General features: G+C 41.9%; 1 protein-coding gene across 5 annotated transcripts in view; it reads right to left on the reverse strand.

The window, feature by feature from the left end:
- Nucleotides 1–22618, reverse strand: part of lama5 (laminin, alpha 5) — a 60503-nt gene that overhangs the window by 26881 nt on the left and 11004 nt on the right. For all 5 annotated transcript variants that reach the window (XM_066702310.1, XM_066702308.1, XM_066702309.1 and 2 more), the window contains exons 3-16: nt 13907–14024; nt 10828–10946; nt 10334–10504; nt 9971–10068; nt 5501–5616; nt 3165–3283; nt 2910–3000; nt 2663–2797; nt 2393–2449; nt 1849–1989; nt 1283–1420; nt 654–788; nt 350–484; nt 42–179 (exon numbers count right to left, since the gene is read on the reverse strand). In XM_066702310.1, coding sequence (XP_066558407.1) covers nt 42–179; nt 350–484; nt 654–788; nt 1283–1420; nt 1849–1989; nt 2393–2449; nt 2663–2797; nt 2910–3000; nt 3165–3283; nt 5501–5616; nt 9971–10068; nt 10334–10504; nt 10828–10946; nt 13907–14024 — 1711 coding nt within the window. The remainder of the gene's footprint in view (nt 1–41; nt 180–349; nt 485–653; nt 789–1282; nt 1421–1848; nt 1990–2392; nt 2450–2662; nt 2798–2909; nt 3001–3164; nt 3284–5500; nt 5617–9970; nt 10069–10333; nt 10505–10827; nt 10947–13906; nt 14025–22618) is intronic.

The following is a 22618-nucleotide window of genomic DNA, read 5'->3' on the forward strand; positions in this document are numbered from 1 at the left end:
AACTGGACAATAATGGCTGCATCTGTGAGAGTCTTAAATACCTTGACACTGCGGGAAGCCGTACGCTCCGGGGGTGCAGGTGTCACAGCGCTGGCCTACCACGTTGGTCAGGCAGGTACACTGGCCCGTCACCTGGTCACAAGAGCTGTGACGGGAGCCCTCCATGGAGCAGTGGCAGGCTGGGGACAAAGACAGAGCACACGCTGGCACAAGGACCCCCAGAAAAGACACTTGTATATATATATTTTTTGTAGATGTAAAAACCTGAATGGCAAAACTATACTTTTTACAAAAACACAGTTAAAAACATCTAGGGACTTCCTTTTCCCTGGCTAGAAGCGAATCTTACGTGTGCAGCTGGGGTAGCTGTAGTATCCATGGGCGCACTGGTCACAGGAGGTGCCCGTGAAGTTGGGCCGGCAGTGGCAGTGTCCGGCGGCCGTGCAGCTGGTGTCTAGGGAGCCGCGGGGTTCACAGGAGCACACTGCGGACAGCAGCACAGCGAGACTGTCAGGATTTGTTTATATTTAAATGGAAAACACTAACTTTAAACTTGGAACAATCGGTTTCAAAAAAGACTTATTAAATGAGTTCAATGAGGATTCCCAAATTGTAACATGGGAGGTTTAACTAAGCAGGAAGTTAGACGGTACCTCGACAGTTGGGGTAGGAGTGGAAGCCTGATCGGCACTGCTCACATCGCGGCCCATCAAACTCAGGTCTGCAGAGGCAGCGGCCCGACAGGTCACAGCCCTCGGGCAGGGAGCCCACTGAGCTGCAGCCACACACTGCAACACACACATACTTAATTCAGTACAGGCACACATTGGCACCAGGAGGACTGGATATTGTCAGCACAATTTATGTAAAGAAATGCAATGCATGGTCTGTTTTCTTAAAATAATGTAATTTATTTTTTAAATAAGACCTAACAAGCAATTCGGATCGCATCACGGCTAAAATGTATTTCTATCCACTTGCCGACATTTATCACTGGAACTTTCTTGTATTGAGTGACTCAGACATATTGCATTTTCACACCATGTTATTAGAATCTTATATTACAAAGTCAAGTTTTCCACCCAAATTGAGTTCCTGCAAATGAACGTAAATGCCGGAACCTGCCAGGTTCGGTCCGACGACCGCATATATGTGCAAAAATAATAAAAGATCAAATTTTATGTTCATTTTCAAGAAACGTGTTGTACAAGACAGCATTCATCACATGATATCACGGCGAGCGAAGAGTGGAGGGAAAGTGCAGTAACATGCAGAGACTCACGTTGGCAGAGGGGGTAGTTGAAGTAGCCAGGGGCGCACTGGTCACAGTGGTATCCCTGAAAGCCGCCACGGCAGAGACACTGTCCGGTCTCGGCATCACAGCTCCCGCTGAGGACCCCCGGCCCAGAGCACTGGCAGGCTGCGGGAGGAGAACAGGACGAGACATTGAGTGACTTCTGACAAGCTACTGATAACCTGGTCTAGACTAAATCAAAACTACAAACCCCCCAGCCAATCTCACAATCACAAAGCCCGCACTCGACGCACTTTGCGTGTTGTTTTGCCAGATGCTTCATGCATGTACCCAATGAAAACTTACAACTAAGCTGTGATTTAATCTGTGGCCTAGACACAACCTGCAACCTGACTTAAAAGCCAAACTGGAAACACATGACTTTTATACCCAGTACAAAATTACTCCACTTTTTGGTGTGTGGTTTTGCTTTAATTTCAGAAACTGTGTTAAAGTGGAAAGATGTCACCGTTTGTCAGAACACACACAAATGCATATAAATACTGAAACAATGGCTGCCATGCAAAGGGAACCTGGCACACAAGGACACGTACGTTGACAGTTCGGTCCAAAGTGACCGGGTATGCAGTGATCGCAGTGAGCCCCCATGAAGGTGGGTTTGCAGATGCAGGTGCGGGTCCGGGGGTCTGGGCGGCAGGAGTTACCCTCAGTGCCAGCAGCACTACACTCACAGTCTGCAGGGGAACAGACAGCCAGGAGAAGAGTAGAGAGACAGTGAATGAGAAATTGGAAAACTTTTACAACATTTTAAGGCCTAAAAGCAGCCTGAACACAACCCCCAGGAAACACTTACAACTTCAAGTTTTCACAATAATCTAAAACCCAACTAAACAGAAAAACAACTGTAACCTGTAAGTAAGTCTAAGTTAACTATGGACTCTAAGCCCAGACTTGGCTACAATACGTAAAGCAGTATACTTCTGACACTAAGGACAGTTCAAACACTCAGAAAAATATTTAAATAAGAAAATAGTTCAACTATGTCATAATTTAACCCCGATTTAGAAGCGGTTTTGAAGTACATTGCATCCAGACGTTATTGTCTGTGAGAGATTAGATCAAGAATTGTTATCTTACGTATAATTTCGCCAGCAGGCAGAGCTTCTCCGTTGCTATTGGGGTAGGTAGGAACAGCTAGACAGAAACAAAACAAGATTTATATTTTTTTAACTTCAAAGCCTTGTGGTGAAGTTGGCAAGCTCAAGTCAATGTCTTCAACGGCCAAGAAGAGATTCTTCACTGGGAGGCAATGCTGCAACTCTACGGGGCTCCAACTGCCCCCCCCCCCCGCCCCGTCCCCGTCCCGTCCCTGTCCCTGTCAGTGAGGAACACAGCAGCAAGACTTACAGAAACATTCAGGGAAGTTGACGTAGCCCTCAGCACAGGCATCACAGCTCTCCCCTGTGTAATTGGGCTTGCAGTAACAACGGCCGGTCAGATCTTCACATGTACCGTCTGTAAACTCCAGATTGCAAGTGCAAGCTGATGAGAAAAAACACAAGGTGACACATTTATAAAATCATTCAACATAGAGTCACTGTTTTCTACGGTTTCCCTTTGCGAATCCGCCCAGCACAAGAAAAACATGACTTACGTGAACAGGCCAATGGGGAGTCTAGCCGGTGGTCAGGTGACCTGTAGTAACCAGGGATGCAGCGTTCGCAGTTGATCCCAGTTGTGAAGTGCTGATGTGAAACACAAATGGGGGGTAAAAAACATTTTTCATTTGAAGCTCGTATGTGAAATTTTAATTCAAAAGTAGGAGGCACATGAAAAATACATACATTTTTTGAAGACCACCAAGCTAATGTGGAAAGCTCAGAGTTCCAAATATTTTGCTAAAGCCTACCTGACACTCCAAGCAGATGCCCCCTCCCTGGTTCTCCCCCTGCACATTCACACTGGCCTTGCGCTGGTCCACTTCCGGGTCGTAGTAACAATCAAATGAGTGTCTGTTACAATTGCAGGCTGTTAAAAAATGGGAATGTAGTTGAATAATTTAACTTACTGTTAATTTAACATTTGTTACTAAACAATGTGTATGTTCTATAGCACAGTTGGTGGATTTAATCTGCAATCCAAAGATGCATTGGTCCAGGTTTCATGCGATCCCACAATGGAAAGGGCAGCATGCTTAAGATACAGTCTTCGTGAAAACTACACATCGCAGGCGAAAAGCAAGTCTGGGAAATGAAACGTACACAACCTCACACCAGCTATTACATAATGAAGAACACAAACATCAAGATGCATGCCTTACAGTTTTCCCTCGTTACAAATGTCAATTTCAAAGTGTCAATATCAAAATTGCTACAGCATGTGTTACCAAAGCAGCTGCCAGTAAATCATGCTTCCCAGGAACTCTACAAATAATGTTTAAAAAAAGCAGTTGAGGATTTTTTCCCTAAAAAACCTCTGGTTTGTGTTAATCTGAAAGGACTTCTCATGATCTATTAAAGCATAACTCTAAGCAGCAGTAAAGACGTGTACTTCCAAGTGTGATTTCAGTGGGAGAGCAGCTCTCTACCGACTCAGGAAACAGAAAACCAAGCAGACACCACTCACACAGCCCTGGCCTACTGAGCATGCGGCAGGCAGAGAGAGACTCTACCTGGGGGAGAGAGCCCCAAGTGACCCAGGGGATGTGGAGGAAGGAGTGAGGAGAACAGGGGAGAGGAGGAGGAGAAAGAGGGGAGGAGTGGAACCTGAAGGGAGAAGACAGAATCTGTGACCCAATGAACTTTGCTCATTCACACTGTCATGGTTCACTTTTGACAAGCAGTGTGAGGTTAAAAAAAACATTTAGTTGAGTAATAGTGAGAGAGGGAAACAAAAAAGAAAAGTCCTTATTGAGCTAAACATTTCACGTTTGACAAGAGCATAAAAAGGTGTAATATAAGGTGCAGTTTTGTCAAGTTTTCAAACATCTCACATATTACAGAATAAATGAAAGGTAAAGAAAGAGTGTGAGTGAGAGTACATTTACTTACATTACTAATTTCTTATAATAATTAAGCTCTGGTATTAGAATCTGTGAGAAATGAAAGAACCATTTATAACTGTTGTTTGAGGTTTTCTACCAACAAACAGAACAGAACACTAGATAATAGCGATTCACAAATGACAGCCTAACAACACTCCTCTCTGAAGGCACTTCTTTCACGTTTTGGACTATGGTCGCAACGAGAAGGGAAGAAAAAAAGTAGCTGAATCAATACATTTCTTCAGCCTCTAAGACCAGCTGACAGATGTAGTTTACTGGTCAGGAATAACACCAACTTTAATTGGACTTTTCACATAGATAAGACAGAACAGCATCCAGCTGGCATTCTCCTCCACATCCTCCTTAGAGACGCATATCTCTCCTGATATTTCAGGTTTCCCAATTTAAAAAACATAACCCACTAAAAAAACATATATATAATGGACTCTCTCTGCTATCTTGTGTTAAAATGGCAATGAGAGTCACTTGCAGTTATTTTTTGAACATTTTTTGTTTTGTTTTAAAGTTTAACAGCTTCTAAGTGCATACAAATAAACACTTGCAATAGAAACAGGAACAATCAAGTAATTTGCAGTTCTGGCAGCTCTAGGAGTCTACCTCTATCTTTGCCAGTTTGGCACCTTTCCTTTTCACTTTGATTTCACTGAGCTTTGCTGAAATATTGATTCATTTGGCTTTGCTACTTGGAGTCACTGTTTCTCACTTGGCCCCCGTTTCCCTTGGGGTTCAGGGGTCCAAACCATTCCCTCAGACTGACTTTAAAAAATGTTTAGATTATCTGTAATCTCTAAGCAAAGATAAAATATAATCCAAATTTCAAACCGAGGAGAACTGTCAGTTTGGTGGCACATTTTCGACACAGCTTTGGTCTTTGTAAGTTTAACTGAGGTATATTTGATTTAAGCAGGAATTGGATTAAAAAAAAAAAAGAGAGAGAAAACCACCAATGAGAAGCTTTCTCTCTTTAATTCAAACCACAACGCACATCCCTATTCAAAACAACGCAGTCTCCTGACACTTAAATGTTTCCACAGAACAGGCTACTAGTAGTAGTTCCCCTAGAACTTTTTAGTATGAGCCAAAAATCCCTTTGCTTAGGATGGGGAACTGAAGAAGCCAAAAGGGGTAAAAACCCTCTCCTGAATGCTGACAAAAAGCTCGGTCCTCGTCTCCCTACTCACGTTCACACTCGTTGGCACTGTCTGTGGTAGCTGGCTTCCATGGCATCTGGTTGTATCCCGGGCAACAGCGATCACATGATGCTCCGCAAGTGTTGTGCTGACAATCACACTGCAGCCTGTAAGGACAGAAAAACACACACAGACAACGATCGGTCACTTCCAGACAGATTAGCCGAGACTTCAGCCACTTCAGCTGACCGGCGCTACGTGCCAGATGGAAATTAAGTCCAGACCATTAAGAACCACTCTATTTTCCACTTAACACAATGCTTCTCCTAGTTGTAGGCCTCACTTGCACACAAACAAGGGCCTCACTGATGTCCTCCCCTCTGACAAAACAACTGGATCGCTTGTGCAGTCCAACTTTCCCCATTCCAAGAAAATTTGTGAAAGACTATAGTATCTCCCTTACCCTCGAGGTTTCAGTTCCCTGATTATGTTGGACGATTCTATGTGGTGAACTGCCCAACATCTTTATTAATTAAGCTAGGAAGCTGTTTTGCTCAGTTTTCATGAGGCTTGGTTTGGTTATTGCAACTTTTAAATGGAATTATAAATTACAACAAAAAACAAAGTTATAGAAGATCATAGGTGAAGCGAACAACATCTGCAACAGCTGCAGCATATGGACTCAACACAGAAATGTCCATCTGTGCGGCACAATCACCCAGAGTGAGATCCAGTGATTTCCAGAAGACAGCTGAGCAACTAAAGGTTAGAAAAACTATGCACAGGTTCAACGGAAATAAAGCATTAATGTTTATAATATCTCAGGTTGAGAATATGGTTTCAGTTCAGTTCAGTTTTTTTTAAATCAGGGATGCCTTCAACACAGAAAACATTAAGTGCCTTGTATTCATTAAATGCCAAAATGTGTGTTCTACATGATTTCCAAATCAGTCAACAGTAAATCAATTAATCGTCCAGTCACTGGGGATTGTGAAGCAGCAAAATCATGTCCATGTGTCAAAATGGCATTTAGATCTTAATAAATTGTGAAACGCCAACATAAAGAGAGAACACATAGTATTTCCAATTTCAAAAGAGCATTATAAGAGAGGAAAGAGGTTTCCAAATACGCAGGCCCCATCAGATGACCTGTCAAGGGCTTCACATTAGATCTCTTTAGTAGAACCTGTGCAGACCCAACAGGGGAGAAAGGAATTCAGCTAAAAGACATGAAGCAGCCCTCACAGGCATTATCTCAAGCGGTTATAAAATAAACCAAACCAAACGGCCCACATTATATAGTCAGCCACTGGCGAAGGTTAATCTGAAACAGGCTGATCCCCTCATTCCAGTTTCACATGAACATACTCCAGGTTAGGCTCCCTATGGTGTCATTAAGGCTCTCCGCAGGCACCACAACCTGTCAGTTTATATCAAAATAGGTTTCTGGCCGTTTACATCAGTCCTAAATACCATCATGTCATCAGACACAGTTGAATACAGATGGGTTGACTCCAAAGACATCTGTTGATAATTTATTGGATAACTACCTTATCCAAGTTGGACTATTTAATTTGAAATAAAAACGTTGTGTCAGACATGGTCCCTGTATTGAAACAAATCATGTGCAGAGGAAATCTAAAAACACTGTTCTTGAATATAGCAAAACAAGCCTAGGCCAAGTCAAAATGACCAATCTTCTAATCTAATGAGTTTATATCTATAAGTAGTATAAAAGAAATTTCCTGTGAACCAGAAGGCACATTTTTTTATTCTTCTAAAATATACCCCCAAAAAAGTGAAAACTCCTAAACAGATTCTCCCTGACATAAACACGCCGTCTCCTGCAGCAGCCTGGTTAACGTCAGGGCTGTAAAACGCAAGGCTCGGAGCACTGGACTGCATCATTGCCGTCTCTCCTAAGCTCTGACACACTGGTGAATTCCTGCAATGATAAATTCCCTCTTCAAGCTCCTGCGTTTCCTTGGCTTATCTCCCCACCTCTGATCCCTGCCAGGAATGCCACCCGCCCGCTTATCTCCCTGCATTCCTGCTCCGCATCTCTGCACGAGCAGGAACCTGGAGTTTAAATCTGTTATTCAATAAAGCGTCAAGACATTCTGTACCTGAGGCTCCAGTGCCGTACCGTAAAAATAACATTTGCAACGCATGTGAAAAGAGGAACCACCTAACTGGAGTGGATTCATTTGATTTGTCTCACACCTGCATGCCGTCTCTCACCCCACCAGAACACAACATGAGTAGTGAGGCATTCATTTCTATGTGGTATATTAAAGCATGGAATTAAACAGTGGAACTAGCGAATAAGATGGTAACACCAGTATGATAAGCCAGAAAGGTAAAGTCCTTGGAATACATTGGTTCAATTACCCATATCTATATATTGGATAAAGTAACTGGCTTTCTCTAACCTTTTACCAAAACTACCACATATACTCACTCCACATATGAGAACATGCATGAATCAAAGTAGAACTTCTAATTTAAATGCATATTAAACATAATCGATACATGCAAGAGTGGGGGGAAACTAAAAATCTATATAAAGTCTTCAGGGCATAGATCGGTGCTAAACCCCTTGAGACAGAGGTTTGCATTACATATCTACCACTAGTTCAGGTGCCTCAGGCAGGGGAGAGATTTGTGAGGCTTTGACAACGTAATGACAGATATAGGAGATGTCACAGGTAGCCTCGAGCACAAGAAACCCAGGACCTCACCTCAGGAGATACATATCACTCTGTTAACCACACGGTACAGCGTACATGCCTGGCCAAATCCCGCATTTTGTAAGAGCCTCAGGCGAATTCCTGCTGTTCCTTACAAACAGGTAGCCAAACAATCCATCTCAAGGAAGGTCAACATCATCTTTCCTAGGATATAATCCATATTTACCCTTCAGCATTATTGTTTTTTTTTCCACATACACTATATACTTAAGGTCGTGACAACATGAAGAATGACAGTTTCAAACCTGTATTTGATTAAGAAGTCAGAACCAGGCTTCTTTTCTTCAGAACTTAAAATGCATAAAAGTGTAAATGTAATGCTTCAAACACAGGCACAGTCACTCACATGTCCACTGTGGCTGTTTGAGACCTAGCCTTTCTCTTTATTACTGTTCCTTGGAGGTCTACCTAGCCCACCCCTGTTGAGAGGCTGTTATGGCTCCAGGAAAATGCTCACTGACAGTTTTGTAGACTTTATGGGATCCTGGCTTACCGAGATTTCAAACAATAAAACCTTTCAGTTCCAGGTAAGTATGCAACTGAAATCCAGCAATACTACACTGAGGGGCAAATCTAATTTCTGTACTGTAGGCAATGCACCGTCATTCAAAATACCCAACTGTCTTGTTAGACTGACACTATATTATGCAGGCAATTTCAAATGGGCTGTGTGGCTCAAATAAACAGCAGACATAAGGGACACAGCTGTTGTCCTGAGCGATCACTGCCGCTATCGATGTGATATGAGGAGCAACAGCACAGAATATCTGCATCAAATCACGATCGGTTTGCCACGGTTCTCGGTACAAATGCAACCTTGTGGGAATCCTGCTACTCTATTCAACCTGTCTCAACCAGAACCGCTAACTGAGGTCAGTGCTGAAACAGGAAGAATTGAAGAGCGAGTATAATTATATGCGAGTGGAATGAGTTTCATTGCATGAGCTTAAAGAGCAACTAGCAGTGGCTTCCAAAAATCATAGCATAGCCTATATTCCCTCAAACAATGCAGAAAAATTGGTAAAGGTCAGGTTTTCAATATGATTATCTTCAAGTGTGTCAATAAAGCAATGATGTAGATTATGTTGCTATTATCCAATTTTTTCCTGAGTTAACACCTGAATTCCAACAGGCCTCATTATTTTTGTTAAACGCACCCACCTCTGCTCACCAACCATTGGACACTGAAGTTTAAAAGATATCACACTTCTTGTTTAAACAGGGGTCAATGCTAACAGTACCAAACACAGCTTTTTTTCTTTCCTTGACTGTCACAATGCATCGCTGTCAAAGTTAAAAGTTTGGGTTTAGTGAAACCATTTTCTTAAAATTAAACTCCCAGGAACAGCTGACTTAATTACTTGGAAACAGAAACATGCATTCTCTCCTGAAGTCTGGCAAACCTAAGATTAATGACCAAAGCCACACTGCCGCTAATTGTGGCACAGAGAGGTGAAGGGCAGCAGTGAGGAGCCAGGCCAAATGGTCATTTCTCTGCACAGGCATGGAAGCCGACAAATCGAAAAAAGACAAATATCTTTCAATTGCAATTTAGTGTTTAACAGTATTAGACTAGTGACATATTGCTAGAACATAGAACACTGCAATAGAATGGAAACATTCTGTCCTACAAGCATTCCAAATTATGATGAAGATCAATTTTTTTTTTTAAATAAGAATAACTGATACCTATGCTTATTTCATTACTACATGACTTCATGACTTCATTACTTACTGTACCCAAAAACACACACCAGTAGAGTGACATTACCTGTAGGGGTCTGTAGGATCTTTGGCATTACACGCCTCTGCATGGCCATTACACACACAGCGCCCACCTATGCTGATGTCCTTGATGCTGTAGTAATACTGCGGGAGACAAAATGTAGAAAACGCCACATACGGAAATAAATTAACTCTATCCACGAAAGGGGGGCACAATTAAAATAAGTGAATAAAATTACAACAAGAGAGTCACAATTGAAGATCTTAACTAAAAGCAGATACAATTCAGGAGTGAATTAATATAGTGGCTGCCATAGGACTTCGGAACTGTTAAGTGCATTCAATGTTGAAGGAGGTGCAAAGAGTTAAAATGCTCCCCCAAGATCTCCTCAGTGACCCCCATACCCACCCTCCTGGTGACAGTAGGGTCCTTCAGAGCCTTGCCCATCAAGTGGCCCAGCAGCGTGTTGGTCCTCAGGAAACGAAGCCTGATGTTTGTGGCCTTGGTGAAGTCCCTCAGGACAGGCGAGTAGGAGAAGTTCATGGCACCCGGTCTGCCGTTGACCAGCGACACCACAATCTGAAATAGCACAACAACCGCTTCAAACACAGAATCTCAACCACGTCTGCAAGGTCCTGCTGTTGCTTTTCAGAAGAAACTAATTAAGCAGCTCTTGGTGAAATCACCAGTGGGGAGACTGCAATGTGCCTGTCAGTTGAGTGTGTGTATGTGCTCGGTTTGACAATGGTAGCAATAGCAGCAGCCATTTTACACAAGACAATGTTTTTTGGTGAATGGTTACAAAATGGGATATGGGGCATCACTGAAGAATGCCTGATCCCCCCACTCCCCACACTCTGTTTAAAAACAAGACGAAGAAAAAAGGCTTCACAGAATCCCACCTCTCCGTTCTCCAGCGGCACAATACGGGAATATTCAGTGGTGCAGATGACATCGTTGTCCTTTGTGATTCGCTCGATCGTCCTCTGGCCAAACCTCTCAATACAGTCTCTCTTAGAAGCTAGAGGGGGGGAACAAAAAGAAAAAGGAACATTCAGTTCGAGAAAATCCACAGCAGCTGCAGACTGGGCTGACTCACTTGACCACAAAAAAGCCTTGCCTGTTTTTCAGATATTCACAAAAATAAAAAAAATCACGTCAGATCCATGTCCCTTTTCCTTGCAGTCCCGTGATTTTGCACAGATGAACGCCAACGTGCATTAAACACTATAATGAAGTACCTCTAACCCTAGTATCAGTGGGAATACAGATATGCACTGACCTGGTCTCCCCAGGGACTGTTTTCATATAATACACTACTAAACACATACTCATTACTGCCATTATAGGGGAATGCACGGGCACCAAAGCGATGCAAATAGGGGGAAGCAACGTTGACTTTTACAGTCCTCATTAACAGAGTCTCCCTTTACCTAGCAGGCTAATAAGGCTCCACAGAATCAGAGCAAATTACAGGAAAATAAATCCGAGATCCCTGCGGCTCTGCCAGCTTGAAGCCACCAATCACCGGATACCGGAGATTAGGAAAAGTCGATAACACTGTCAACAATTATCAATGTCATCCTCTTTATTGCTCACATTTATAGTCTATGGGATGTGATCTGACTGAAAATATGAAGGCTTAACAAATATCCTGACACGCTTTTTTTGTATTTTTTTTAGTAGGTGTTAAAATGTGACTTTTTGGCTAATAATCATGAGGAGTGCCAGAGGGTGTACAATTTTATGCATCCAGCTGACAGAGGATTAGGTAATGTCAAAGCCTGCGCTGGTGAAAATTAAAACACCTTCTCGAAGAAGCCCTGCACTGTTCCCACCTCTTATAGCACATTCCCTGAATACTTTCGAGCTTACAAATACGCCTTGAATAGAAATACATGGCTCTGAGCATTATTTCAGGCCCGGTCAGTCACAAAAACTGCCTTGAAGAAATTCTGCGACCTACAGAAAGATTTACCATCCAAGCCAACATGAAGTTACTTTTCTTAATCAGTTCTGCTTCGGCACAGCTCTCTTGACAATCGCTGTAACCCAGACACATATGGTAATCTTATCTCACTGCTCTCACACAACGATTTAGGACAATGCAGTCAAAAATTAATGATACGCAAGAGGCAAGTTTCTGTGAAAATCTACTTTTCACGGCTGCTTCTGCTCCGTTCAAAAGGAGGCGAATGTTACAAACGGCTGCAGCTCCAATAAATCTTCTATTTCGTGGGGTACTCAGCCCCACTTTCCTTGACACAAGGGACTATAGGAAGGTGCTAAAAACAAACTGAAAAAAACAAAAAACCTCCTATTAAAGATGTAAAAAAAAAAATGAGTTTCTCTCCCTAATGCGGTAATGCACAAGAGAAGGGCATCTGTCATCTCGGCTAACAAAACCACTTCAAAACAAGCTTAATTTAGCGGGAGTCTCAACAACAGAGCTATAGGGGTGGGCCTCACCGGAGGAATGTTTTTTCTAACACCTGGATTGACGGCAGTTACTGACAGACTCTCTTAACGCCCTACAATTTCAGAGACTAGCCTGTCTTCAATAGGCATGACAACACCCGCTCCCAATCCACAGCCAAGATACAACTGGAAATCACACAATCCCATCTCCAGGCATCGCCACAGCCAAAGCAAAAGGACCCGTTTACCATAATCACATTCAAAATGATTGCAGAAGTCCTAATTCAATCAACTGAAACGCACCGGGCGGAGAGACGTGAGGTAAAGGCTGAAGGTTGCCATTGCCACGTGGGCTGGAGATGGACAGTGTGACACAAAGGGAAGGTCTGGCCTCTTTTCATTGGGGTCAGAAGCAGACAGCCCACACAATGGAGACTTTACTCGATGGAGCAGAACCGATTGACCAAACCCTCACAACCTAACGACCACCATTCACACGGTCAGTGGGGGCCTTCAGATCAGCAGAGAACATCAGATAGCCCTCTCAGGCCTTTGATCTGGTCCATTCACAGGACTCTGGGATAAGGTGGCAGTTCTAGCACAGACCACAGCATCACACTCGCAGTCTCTCTACAAAGCTGGTAGTGCTTCTACATGCTAAAGTCAATTCTATAATTGACAGAAATAGAAAGTGTTTTCTCTTGGGACACATGTTTAAACTGACTATACTAAGTGACAGCAGCAACCTGATACCATGTTTGAATGGGACAGCTGATAAAATATATATATTTTTTTAACCATGAACTTAAGTTTCTCTGTAAAACCCAGGAACTTGTCATTCCAAGTCTTCTCATTTGATCCCTATATTGTCATTCGCTATTACACAGAGATCTTTCAAGTGAAGTTTTAGTGGAGCTCTACTGGCAGACTATACTGTTAAGTACGAGTAGGATGTGAGTAGGACATGCTGGAATGCCTGTGGTGCCGGTACATCATAAAAGCAGTACAATATACTTCTAAGAAAGTGCTGCCAGAAGCTCAGGGCCACTAAATAACCAGCTCTTATTTGTTTTTGCTCAATTTCAGATTTTTGTTTCCACCTACAGTGTCATTAATCTCACTCAACGTGGTGAGAAACAACAAAAGGGACAGTGTGAATTGGAAGAAAATAGACAAAAATTAGCCAAATGTGTAGCCTCACACACCAACAGAATCTCCAGAGCTAGAGAGGAGGTTGTGTGTTCTGCTCTCTGGATGTCCGTGGACTGGCACTCCAAATACAGCACTTCTTTAACTGGCCTGTACGTACCTCCGAAGCCTACCTTATATGGCTTCTGTAAAATTCTTAAATGCTGAATAATGATGAAAGCACACAAATAACTCTTATTAATCTGCTTAAAATACCCCGGCTGAAATCTAAACGTGTAAACATGTCGGGACTGACAAACGTTTGTTTTCAGCACAGTAAACCAAGCTTCACTGCTGCACAAAGTGATGTGAGGCTGATTGTGGCCATGGCCAGAGTTGTGCAGCTCTCTTTTGGGGAGGCTGACCAATACTCACAGGCAAAATACTGCCAAGGGTGGTAAGTGTCTCCAAAGTCAGTCGATCGCTCCAGCACCCACAGATCCGGTCTTGGCGAATTTGCAAACTTGATCAGCACGTAAGCAACATGGAAGAGCTGCGGGGAAACAAAACAACAAATCAATTAGTTTTAAACACAGTTCCCAGGAGATATAAACACGTGCATTACAATTTGCAGGTTCTTCTAAAAGACAAAACCAGGCATGCATTTTGTTCCACTGGGTTCAGTCAAGGGAGTTAGGGATTAGACAGTGTCATGCTTCTCTCTTTTCCTGGTTAATATAATACAACTCAAGGCTGATGCATTGTTTTCCTATTTTTAGTGTGAGAGGATTTGTTTTTCCTCTTTCTGAAATGTCACACCTGTATATGAAATATGTGGAGAAATCCATGTCTTGAAAGCCTCACATTGAATTTGGAATTTGGACGTTTCCTATGAACAAGTTAGCGCTACTGTGGGACAAACATGGACAGAGCTGCACAGAACTGGGACGAGTCAGTGAAGATATAAAGACCTAAGAGCATGTGCAGCAGTAGAAGAAATCAAACCTCAAAATGATATGCATATACTGGAAAGAAATGGGCTACACATTATGTGAAGAAGACTGTGATGGTGTCTGATGGGTTAGGCTCCGGCTGAAGGGTGATATGAAGGGATGCAAGGGATGCCGAGATCCACACACACTACCTTATGTAGATTCTTCTTAATAAACATAAATGGCTCTTGCTGAGTTGACCTTTGTATCATGGTAGTTTATCACAATTATGAAGATCAAGTTCACAAACATGCCATGAATTATTCATGAACTCTTCGACGTATATTCCAGTGCTCTAGGTATATCTAATGCCAGAACGAATTCAAAGTGAAATCTGGTTTTCGAGTCCCGAATCATTGTTGAAATAATGCAGAATGACCGACTCTCCCAAAGTGGTAACTACCCAAAATGACAGCCTAAGGGATTCCAGTGAAAGCAAGTTTATTTTCTGCTACCCAAAGACCACTGAATTAGCCGACTTCACCGCAGGACTTGGTTCCCATGCAAGCTTGCGTCCAGCTGCTTTCTGGTCATTTGACAGGATTTGAAAATCGACCAAATACATAATGCATTCCTACAACAATAGATCATTTATTTCTTTACTTATTATGTTTTTAGTAGAATTTATGTCCTACAACAGGTAGAAATAATTTGTGAATAATGAAAAGGTTCTTTAAAATAAAACTGAAAAGCCCAAAAACCTTGTATCACAAAGAATAAGGAAGAATGGCTGTCGAAAAAAAATCCCAAACCTTTTTAACCTGATTTTTAAAATATTCTGCATTACCAAGTGATGGAGTAAAACCATATCCAAAAATGTTAAAGATTTTGACACTGCAAGAAATTCCTATGTGAAATGTTGACTTATTACTGGGAATTCTTTATAAATGTTAAAGACAAGAACTCCAGAAATAGACCCCACGAGCCAAATTTAAATTTAATGATGTTCCAAGAATGTCGAGGAATTTTTCCTTATGAATCCCTCTACCATCGCAGAACAAAGATGCATCTGTGTCAGATAAGAACAAGGGATCAGAATAGGCCTTTTCAGCACGATCACTGTCATTTTGAACCCCTATCGCACATGCGCCTGTTGAGCGAAATGCTACCAATTCCCTTGTGCAAGTCTGTATACCTGGAAGACTTTCTCATGATGTGTGAACACGAGTCTCAGATAAATACAAGTAATAATTTAAATCATAATAATAATCTAAAGGCCCCTTAATTAATTGTTTGTTAAATGGTTCCTTTTAATAATTGTTACAAAAAACAGAGAGTAAAAGGTTAAAACTTAAAAGGTAATGTTTTTCTAAATACAGATATTCCAAAGAGGTACACTTTTAGCACATGGCACGTAGTGTCTGTATTTTAAGAATTAAGCAAGTATTAGTCCATGTTTATCTCCTTGAATACACAATGGAAACCAAACAGAAAGGCCAGAATTGGAAAGCCTGTTGAAATCAGCACAGGTTTGACTTTAACAGAGTGGAAACTCAAATTCATATTTGTGTCGTACAGAACCAGTGGCTGTCAGTTCCAGACAGTTTAGGCTCTAGAAGCTGACAACAGATGAATACATTTGTGTGACAAGAGCCATCCTTTCACTATTTATAGATCTGTCGAGCTAAAAAGGTCAAATTGCCCGGGCAGACCAACTAAATGAGTCTGAATGACTGTTTAGTCTTGAACAGTCAGCCCAAGCACAGAGCAGGGAGAGCAGAGCTGCACTGCCCAGGCCCTCTAAATATTCACTTCATTTTGACACAGTTTAAGCTGGGCTCTGGTTTTAATGGTTAAGGAGCTGATGAAACCCAGATGTTGAGCCATCGTTTCACAAGGCATTACAGCACTCAATTGGTTTGCCTGTGCAACCTTTGTATGTTATAAGAAAGCAAAATATAATTCAGCAACACAGTACAGAACAACAATAAATGTTTCTCTTTTTGCACCGGTTAGATCCTCTTACAAATAAAGACACATGACAAATCTGTGAGTTCAGACAGGCACAGTTAACTTCACTCTGTGCTGTATATCTCTTTGTTCGTACTTTCAATGCTGCAGGTAAAGTGAAAGGTGCTACAAGGCAGGTATGGCACATTTATAGCCTCCATCCTTCATCTGATGCCTTATCTCTGCTGTTCAAACCTTGGACTCGCAGTGGCCTGAGGATGCATGTTTTGGAGGTCAGCTCTCCATGTCTTTTATGAAAGTTTGTAGTCAGTAATCAGATCATTAATAAAATGACACTTCAAAGTAAAGTTGGGTATAAAAATGTATCTATTTAATACATGTGGACTGGGAACAACAAACCGAAGGAGCCTAGATTTCCCTTACAGCACAATTTTCTCATTTTCACTCACAAATCCTCACACATCACTGAACATCAGTGACTCCCGAACCAAGCCAAAACCACTCAGATCCATGAGTGGAAAAATCTGTGGTTATGAACGATCCCAAATACATTTCACCTTTAATTGGGTGTAAGTTTACATATTCTTTTCAATGAGACTGTTCACGGTTGGGTTAAGAAAATGTTTCAATTCTACCAGTGAACTCATTCAGTATCAGGTTTCTGACGAGTCATTAAGCCTCATAAACCTTTCTTTGCGGCACATCCAGCGTGTTGGAATGTCATAAACTGCAATAAAACTAGCTGAACGGTGCTGGAATTGGCTTCATCTTTGAACATTTTAATGAAATCAGCTGAGAAACATCACAATCCCTTTCAAAGCCTTTTGCTACTCAGTAAATTGTACATTTCTGCAGGTGCATATCTGGCAAGAGACTCCTCATTCGGATATAAAGAAACATAAATCAGTCTTGGTCAGTTACACATTGTTTTGGAAAATTAACAGGAGTTTCCTTGGCAGAGAAAGCAATAAGTCTCCCTCTAAATGCTTAGTTAAACCTGTGGTTTGAAAATTAATCTGCAGGAAAGGGCGCCTTAGTCAAGATAAGAACTATATTCCACAGAAAGCATGTGAGCATTTGAACTATGGACTGGACTTTGACAGATCATAGTAAAAGAGCAAAAGAGACGACTGCAAATCACAGATTGAAAACGCAGTCTGAATAAATGACCACATGGGAGGGATGAAGACCCGCTTTATCACTGTCCAGTGTCAGGATGTTCGAGGCTGCTGTTCTGAGGCAGGGATCTGGGTGCAGGTCCCAAGACCATCAGTACAAACATGGAGCCCCAATTAAAACTACACTTCTAGCATTCCCCCACCTCCACCTCCCTACCAGACTGCTTAATCCAGAGGCGCCGGAGATGGGGGTTTTCAAATATTTACAGTAGGATCCTCATTGGAATCTGCACGGGCGATCAGGAGGCGAGAGAGAGAGGAATGGGATGCTTGTGAAGGAGCCTGTTGGAAGGAGCTGGCCCAGCTGTGGCCGTCAATATGTCCGCGTCTCTCACTCCCCTGCTCTGGCACTTGAGAACTCACCCTCACCCATCTCTTAATTAAAAACAGCTTTCTGCAGTGTGGGCCTGGAGGGTCCTCATTCCTAACTCCCAAGGGAGATAACGGGAAATAAACTCTACTTGGTGGATTATCACAAAGCTACCCCCCCCCCCCATCCCGAGGGAATAGCCTTCCTCCCATGGATGCCAAAGCTGGTGCACGCTGCCACGAAGAATTTGAAAACACACAGAGGTTTTATTGATGGCTGCTGCTACCACTGGCCTGTTATCCATAAGCAACTGGAATTAACTCCCCTTTCCACAAATAATTTACTGCACGTTTGTCTTTGCTGAGGCTGCGGTCTTTAATCGCCCAGACTTCCGCCAAGGATCTCGTGCCACAGCCCCGAGCAATGGATACAACACAAATATTAACAAACATCTAAATGAAAAATGGATAAATAAGTATCCCAAATCTTTTAGTTTCTTTAAACACATTTGCAAGTACAGAATCAACAGTGGAGGAAAATTAAATGCGTTCACTGAAACAGACTGCAGTGCATCTTTTTTTGTTGCTAGTTTGCTAGATTATCCAGTAGCCAAACAACCAACATCGGGTGAGTTGGGCAATATCAGTCTTCACTCCAGCAGATACCAAGTCAAATAGACGAAGACCAATCACCTAAAACCCTTCACTTAAAACCAGAAGAGAAAATCACTGAGCAGACAAGGAGCATTCCACTCAAGTTCATTAAATTAAACAATGTTTGTCACCTGCGAGTAAGTGAGCTAGAATGGATGTGCATTGTATTGAAATAGCGTCATTAATGAAGTCTAGCAGGTTGGGACATGAAAGGGGCCAAGGGGAGAAGAAATACAAAATATAAGTTTTTCCCCCCTCAGTCACCACAGGCCTGATAAAGGGGACTGCAAACAAAGTGGGAGGTAGATACAATCGTCCTGCTCTCTAAAGCAGAGCAGCGCTATTTCACGAACAAAGGCGCAAACCTTATTCAGGTGAAATATCCATGTCTTCGGCTGGTGTGCTGTAAACAAAAGCCCAGAGCACGGAGCGACAACCGTAACAATAACGTCGGTGTACACGCCAGAAGGTGCTCCTCTCCCAGCCTGTGTCAACACGTTCCACATTCTTGACAAAGGCACCCAGCAAACATTTATTTGTTGTTTATTTTCCTTTTAAGTAGCTTTAATTGTTATAGATCAATTATAATTTTGACAATGTCAAACAAGACAATACATTCCTCACTACAAACGAAACATTACATTAATAATGAGATGAATAGAGTATTCCCCGGCCACATTTTTGTTTCAGAGACTGCTATCCAATACGCGCTGTTTCACGTATATGATATAAACTTTGTGACCACAATTAATCTCCTTCATGTCACCTTCTTCATGTAACTGTGTCCCTCCCTGAATCAAAGAGCTTTCTGTTGTAGTATTCAACTTTCACAAAGCCCAGTGTAAACAAAGGTGGCATCCCAGTCGGAAAACCTACATTTAAGCTACAATTAAACTTCACAAATGCAACGTCAGTTTCCGATCGTTTCTGCTGCTACTTTCTCCCCTGCTCTTTACTTAATTAAAAGGAGAATCTACCAAGTGCTGGAACCATGAATGAATGCCCTTCCCTCTGATCTCTGAAGCGGACCCCTTGAAGATCAACAAATCATCAATTCGCCGAAATAAGCTGCTTAGTTAACCGCTTTCATTTAGGGAGGTAGTTTGTGTTTTTGCTGCCTTTGTGTATGTTTTACTCAAGGCCTCTTGAATGCATGTTGTACTCCCTCACAAGCACAGTGCGAGTCTCTTCGGAGGATAACAGCTCGTTAGAGAGAGAGAGAGAAGCTAATAGGGAGGCCCACAGAGACAAGGATTTCAATTAGCCACACCGAGAGCTCAGATAAACACTCCATTTTAAAATGCTGCTGACTGGATTTTTGGCAGCGTTTAGCGGTCTCACCAAAAAATCGGTTATAAGGTTCTTATCCGTTAACTTGTCAGGAACGTGGGAGAGTGTGCAATTGCAATTTAACTTGAGGAATTATTAAAAGGGAATATGAATTGAGGTGCTTGTAGGTTCCAGGCAACAGGAAAGTATTAGATCTATAATTCTGCCTGGAATTTGTAAATCCTCTAAAGCATCTGTTTGCAATGGGTTATTACTGCTTGTGGGGTCAGTAATTATAGCATGCATTGTGCCTTGGCTTTTCAGGAAGCTCGGCTTTGTGGTGTGGTGCAAAATCTGGGCAGCAGAAATGCTTAAAAGCAGGTGTTACGCCAGATGCCTTCAGGGCTCAGAAAAATAAGAGAGACTACTAAGATATGCATACTCGGACTTGCTCTTAAGCAATCGGACAACTGTGTAGCATCTTCACACATTCATTATTTCTTACAGGATTAACGGTCTGTTTTTCCCTTTTTTTTTTAAACCTGACAGAAAACATTTTAAGGATTTGTGTTTGCTGAATTAGGTGGCTTCATGTATGTCACATTAATGATCTAAATTTAGCCTTGTACATGTAAAAAACAAAACCAAAGGTATTCATGCATGGCTGTATCCAAAATCCTGAGACCACAATCCACAGTGACCTAACTGCTACAGACTTTGAAATTATCAGTGTCATGTTTGCGATACCTACTGTATTGTGACAAGAATTTATTTTATTTATTCTTAAGGTCAGCCAGATAAGATGAATGTTATATTGCCTGTACATTTCTACTTTAATTTAGTCCATTCTTATCTGCAGCGATAAAACAAAGCGAACTCGCTGTACCAACATTGGTTTTTCGTTTATTCCCACTGCCTGTTTAAAGCATGAAAGCGTTTTTAAAATTACATCCTGAGAGTTTTTATCACTAGACTTTATTAAAACATGCAATAGGGAGAAGTTATTTTATAAGCTCTACTGTACACAAGCTTTATAAATAGTCTGTTTACCCACATGTGTAAATACAGAAACCATTTGCTTGGCAGGCAATAGCCAAGCACCGTACCATACATTTTAGAAAACTGTAGAACAAAACATCTCCAAAATACATGAACGGGACCTGCAAGTTACTTTTTAAATCACAATTAATAATGCAATACACGGCAAAAAATACCTAAAATAAATGTGTAATTATACTTAAAAAATTAAAAACAATCACTCAAAATGTAACAATCATTTTCCACATTTGTATGAATATTCTTTTTTGTCCTTGTTCATGCTCTTTGCATTTCCCTCAAATTATTCAGATATTTTAGTTTTTTTCCCCCTCAACCAAGAGACTGAAGATGAATTCAATTCCTGACACAGGACATTTTAAGGGTCTGTCAAAGAGTTGCTCTGTGTGCAAGCCTGGAATGGGTCCAGTACAGAGAGATAACTGTAAACGGAGGAAAACTGCATAACAGGGCCCCTTTCCAACCTTGACCTGAAAGAGATAAGCCCATTGTTACTGCCAAGAGATTCTTCCATCTAATTGGTCCCCAAAGCCCCATTTGCAGATGCTTTCCTATTCGAGTACAGTACTGTACCGATCCACTGTGGATATCCATTATGGGCAAAAGCTCACTTGCGAAACTAAACGTGGTACGCAGTGCCAGGTGCACATGATTTGAAATTCTGCAGTCAGAGCCAACGAACGTGAAAGGGGTAAGAATTAATCATATATAACTCTCCCCATTCAGGTTCAGTATCGTATGGACATGTCCTGCTATGAGCTTCCTACGGGATAAATTATTTCCTTAATTTTCTCCCACTGACAATGGATTTCTCCTCTGTGGCCTAAAACAGGCTCTGTTATTGTGTAGGAAGAGGCATAGCTCTCGGCAGAAAAATGTAATACTTAACAAAGTCCCAAAACAAGAAAAGTGCAACCTTGTTTCTTTATAGACAGCGTGCCGAACACATACACCTTGCGGCCAATTACAAGGCTCGAAACTTGGTTCCTTTTTCGGTTTACTCAGAAACCGCAGACAATTCAGCTAGTGTCAATAGGAAATCTGTAATAACAGCTCAGGCAAGCAATGGCTCCCTGGAGGAGGCCCGGTGGCTGTGTACTCAGAAAGGCCTCCAGTCCTCAAGCAACCTGCACAAACCGCTTTACCCTCAGCACAGCAATACACCGAGCGTGACTATAACCACATTACACAACAATGCAGCTCCCTCAGGTTATGATTCATTTACCTCATGTTTTTATTCCTTTATATTCAGTCAGTGACCGTATTTGCAAGAACGGTTGCGCTTCATGTACTACAGACACAGATGTGGATGTGAACACAATCAAAATTCACTTACAACCTCCAGGACACTAGCTAATATTTCAAATTGACTTTGTGTGTCATTGTGCGTAACCTTTCCCACCAGTGGCCTGCTGGGATAGTTTAGCAAAATACCTGGTCTTCATTTCGAGACAGCACACTGTTTGAGTGTAAATTTATGGCCTCATGAAAAACAGTCCGTACTGGTTGTTAGCCACGCTGATCCTACACCTCAGTTGGAACAAATTAAACTGCCTAATAAATGACTTTTTCAGTGCTGGTTAGATTTCATAATATACTCTGTTTACAACAAAGTTTTAAATCTTACAGCCTTAACAAAACCAACAACAGACTCGATTCACATTGAAGACTAAAGCATTGTGTGCACAGCAAGTGCCCTTTTGACCAGTCGTCAACAAGAGACCCGCAGGCCCACTAAAACGCAGATGTTTCAGAGGCCTACAGCCCGTTTCCACAAA

The sequence above is a fragment of the Amia ocellicauda genome, chromosome 4, assembly GCF_036373705.1.
Source record: "Amia ocellicauda isolate fAmiCal2 chromosome 4, fAmiCal2.hap1, whole genome shotgun sequence".
Lineage (NCBI taxonomy): Eukaryota > Metazoa > Chordata > Actinopteri > Amiiformes > Amiidae > Amia > Amia ocellicauda.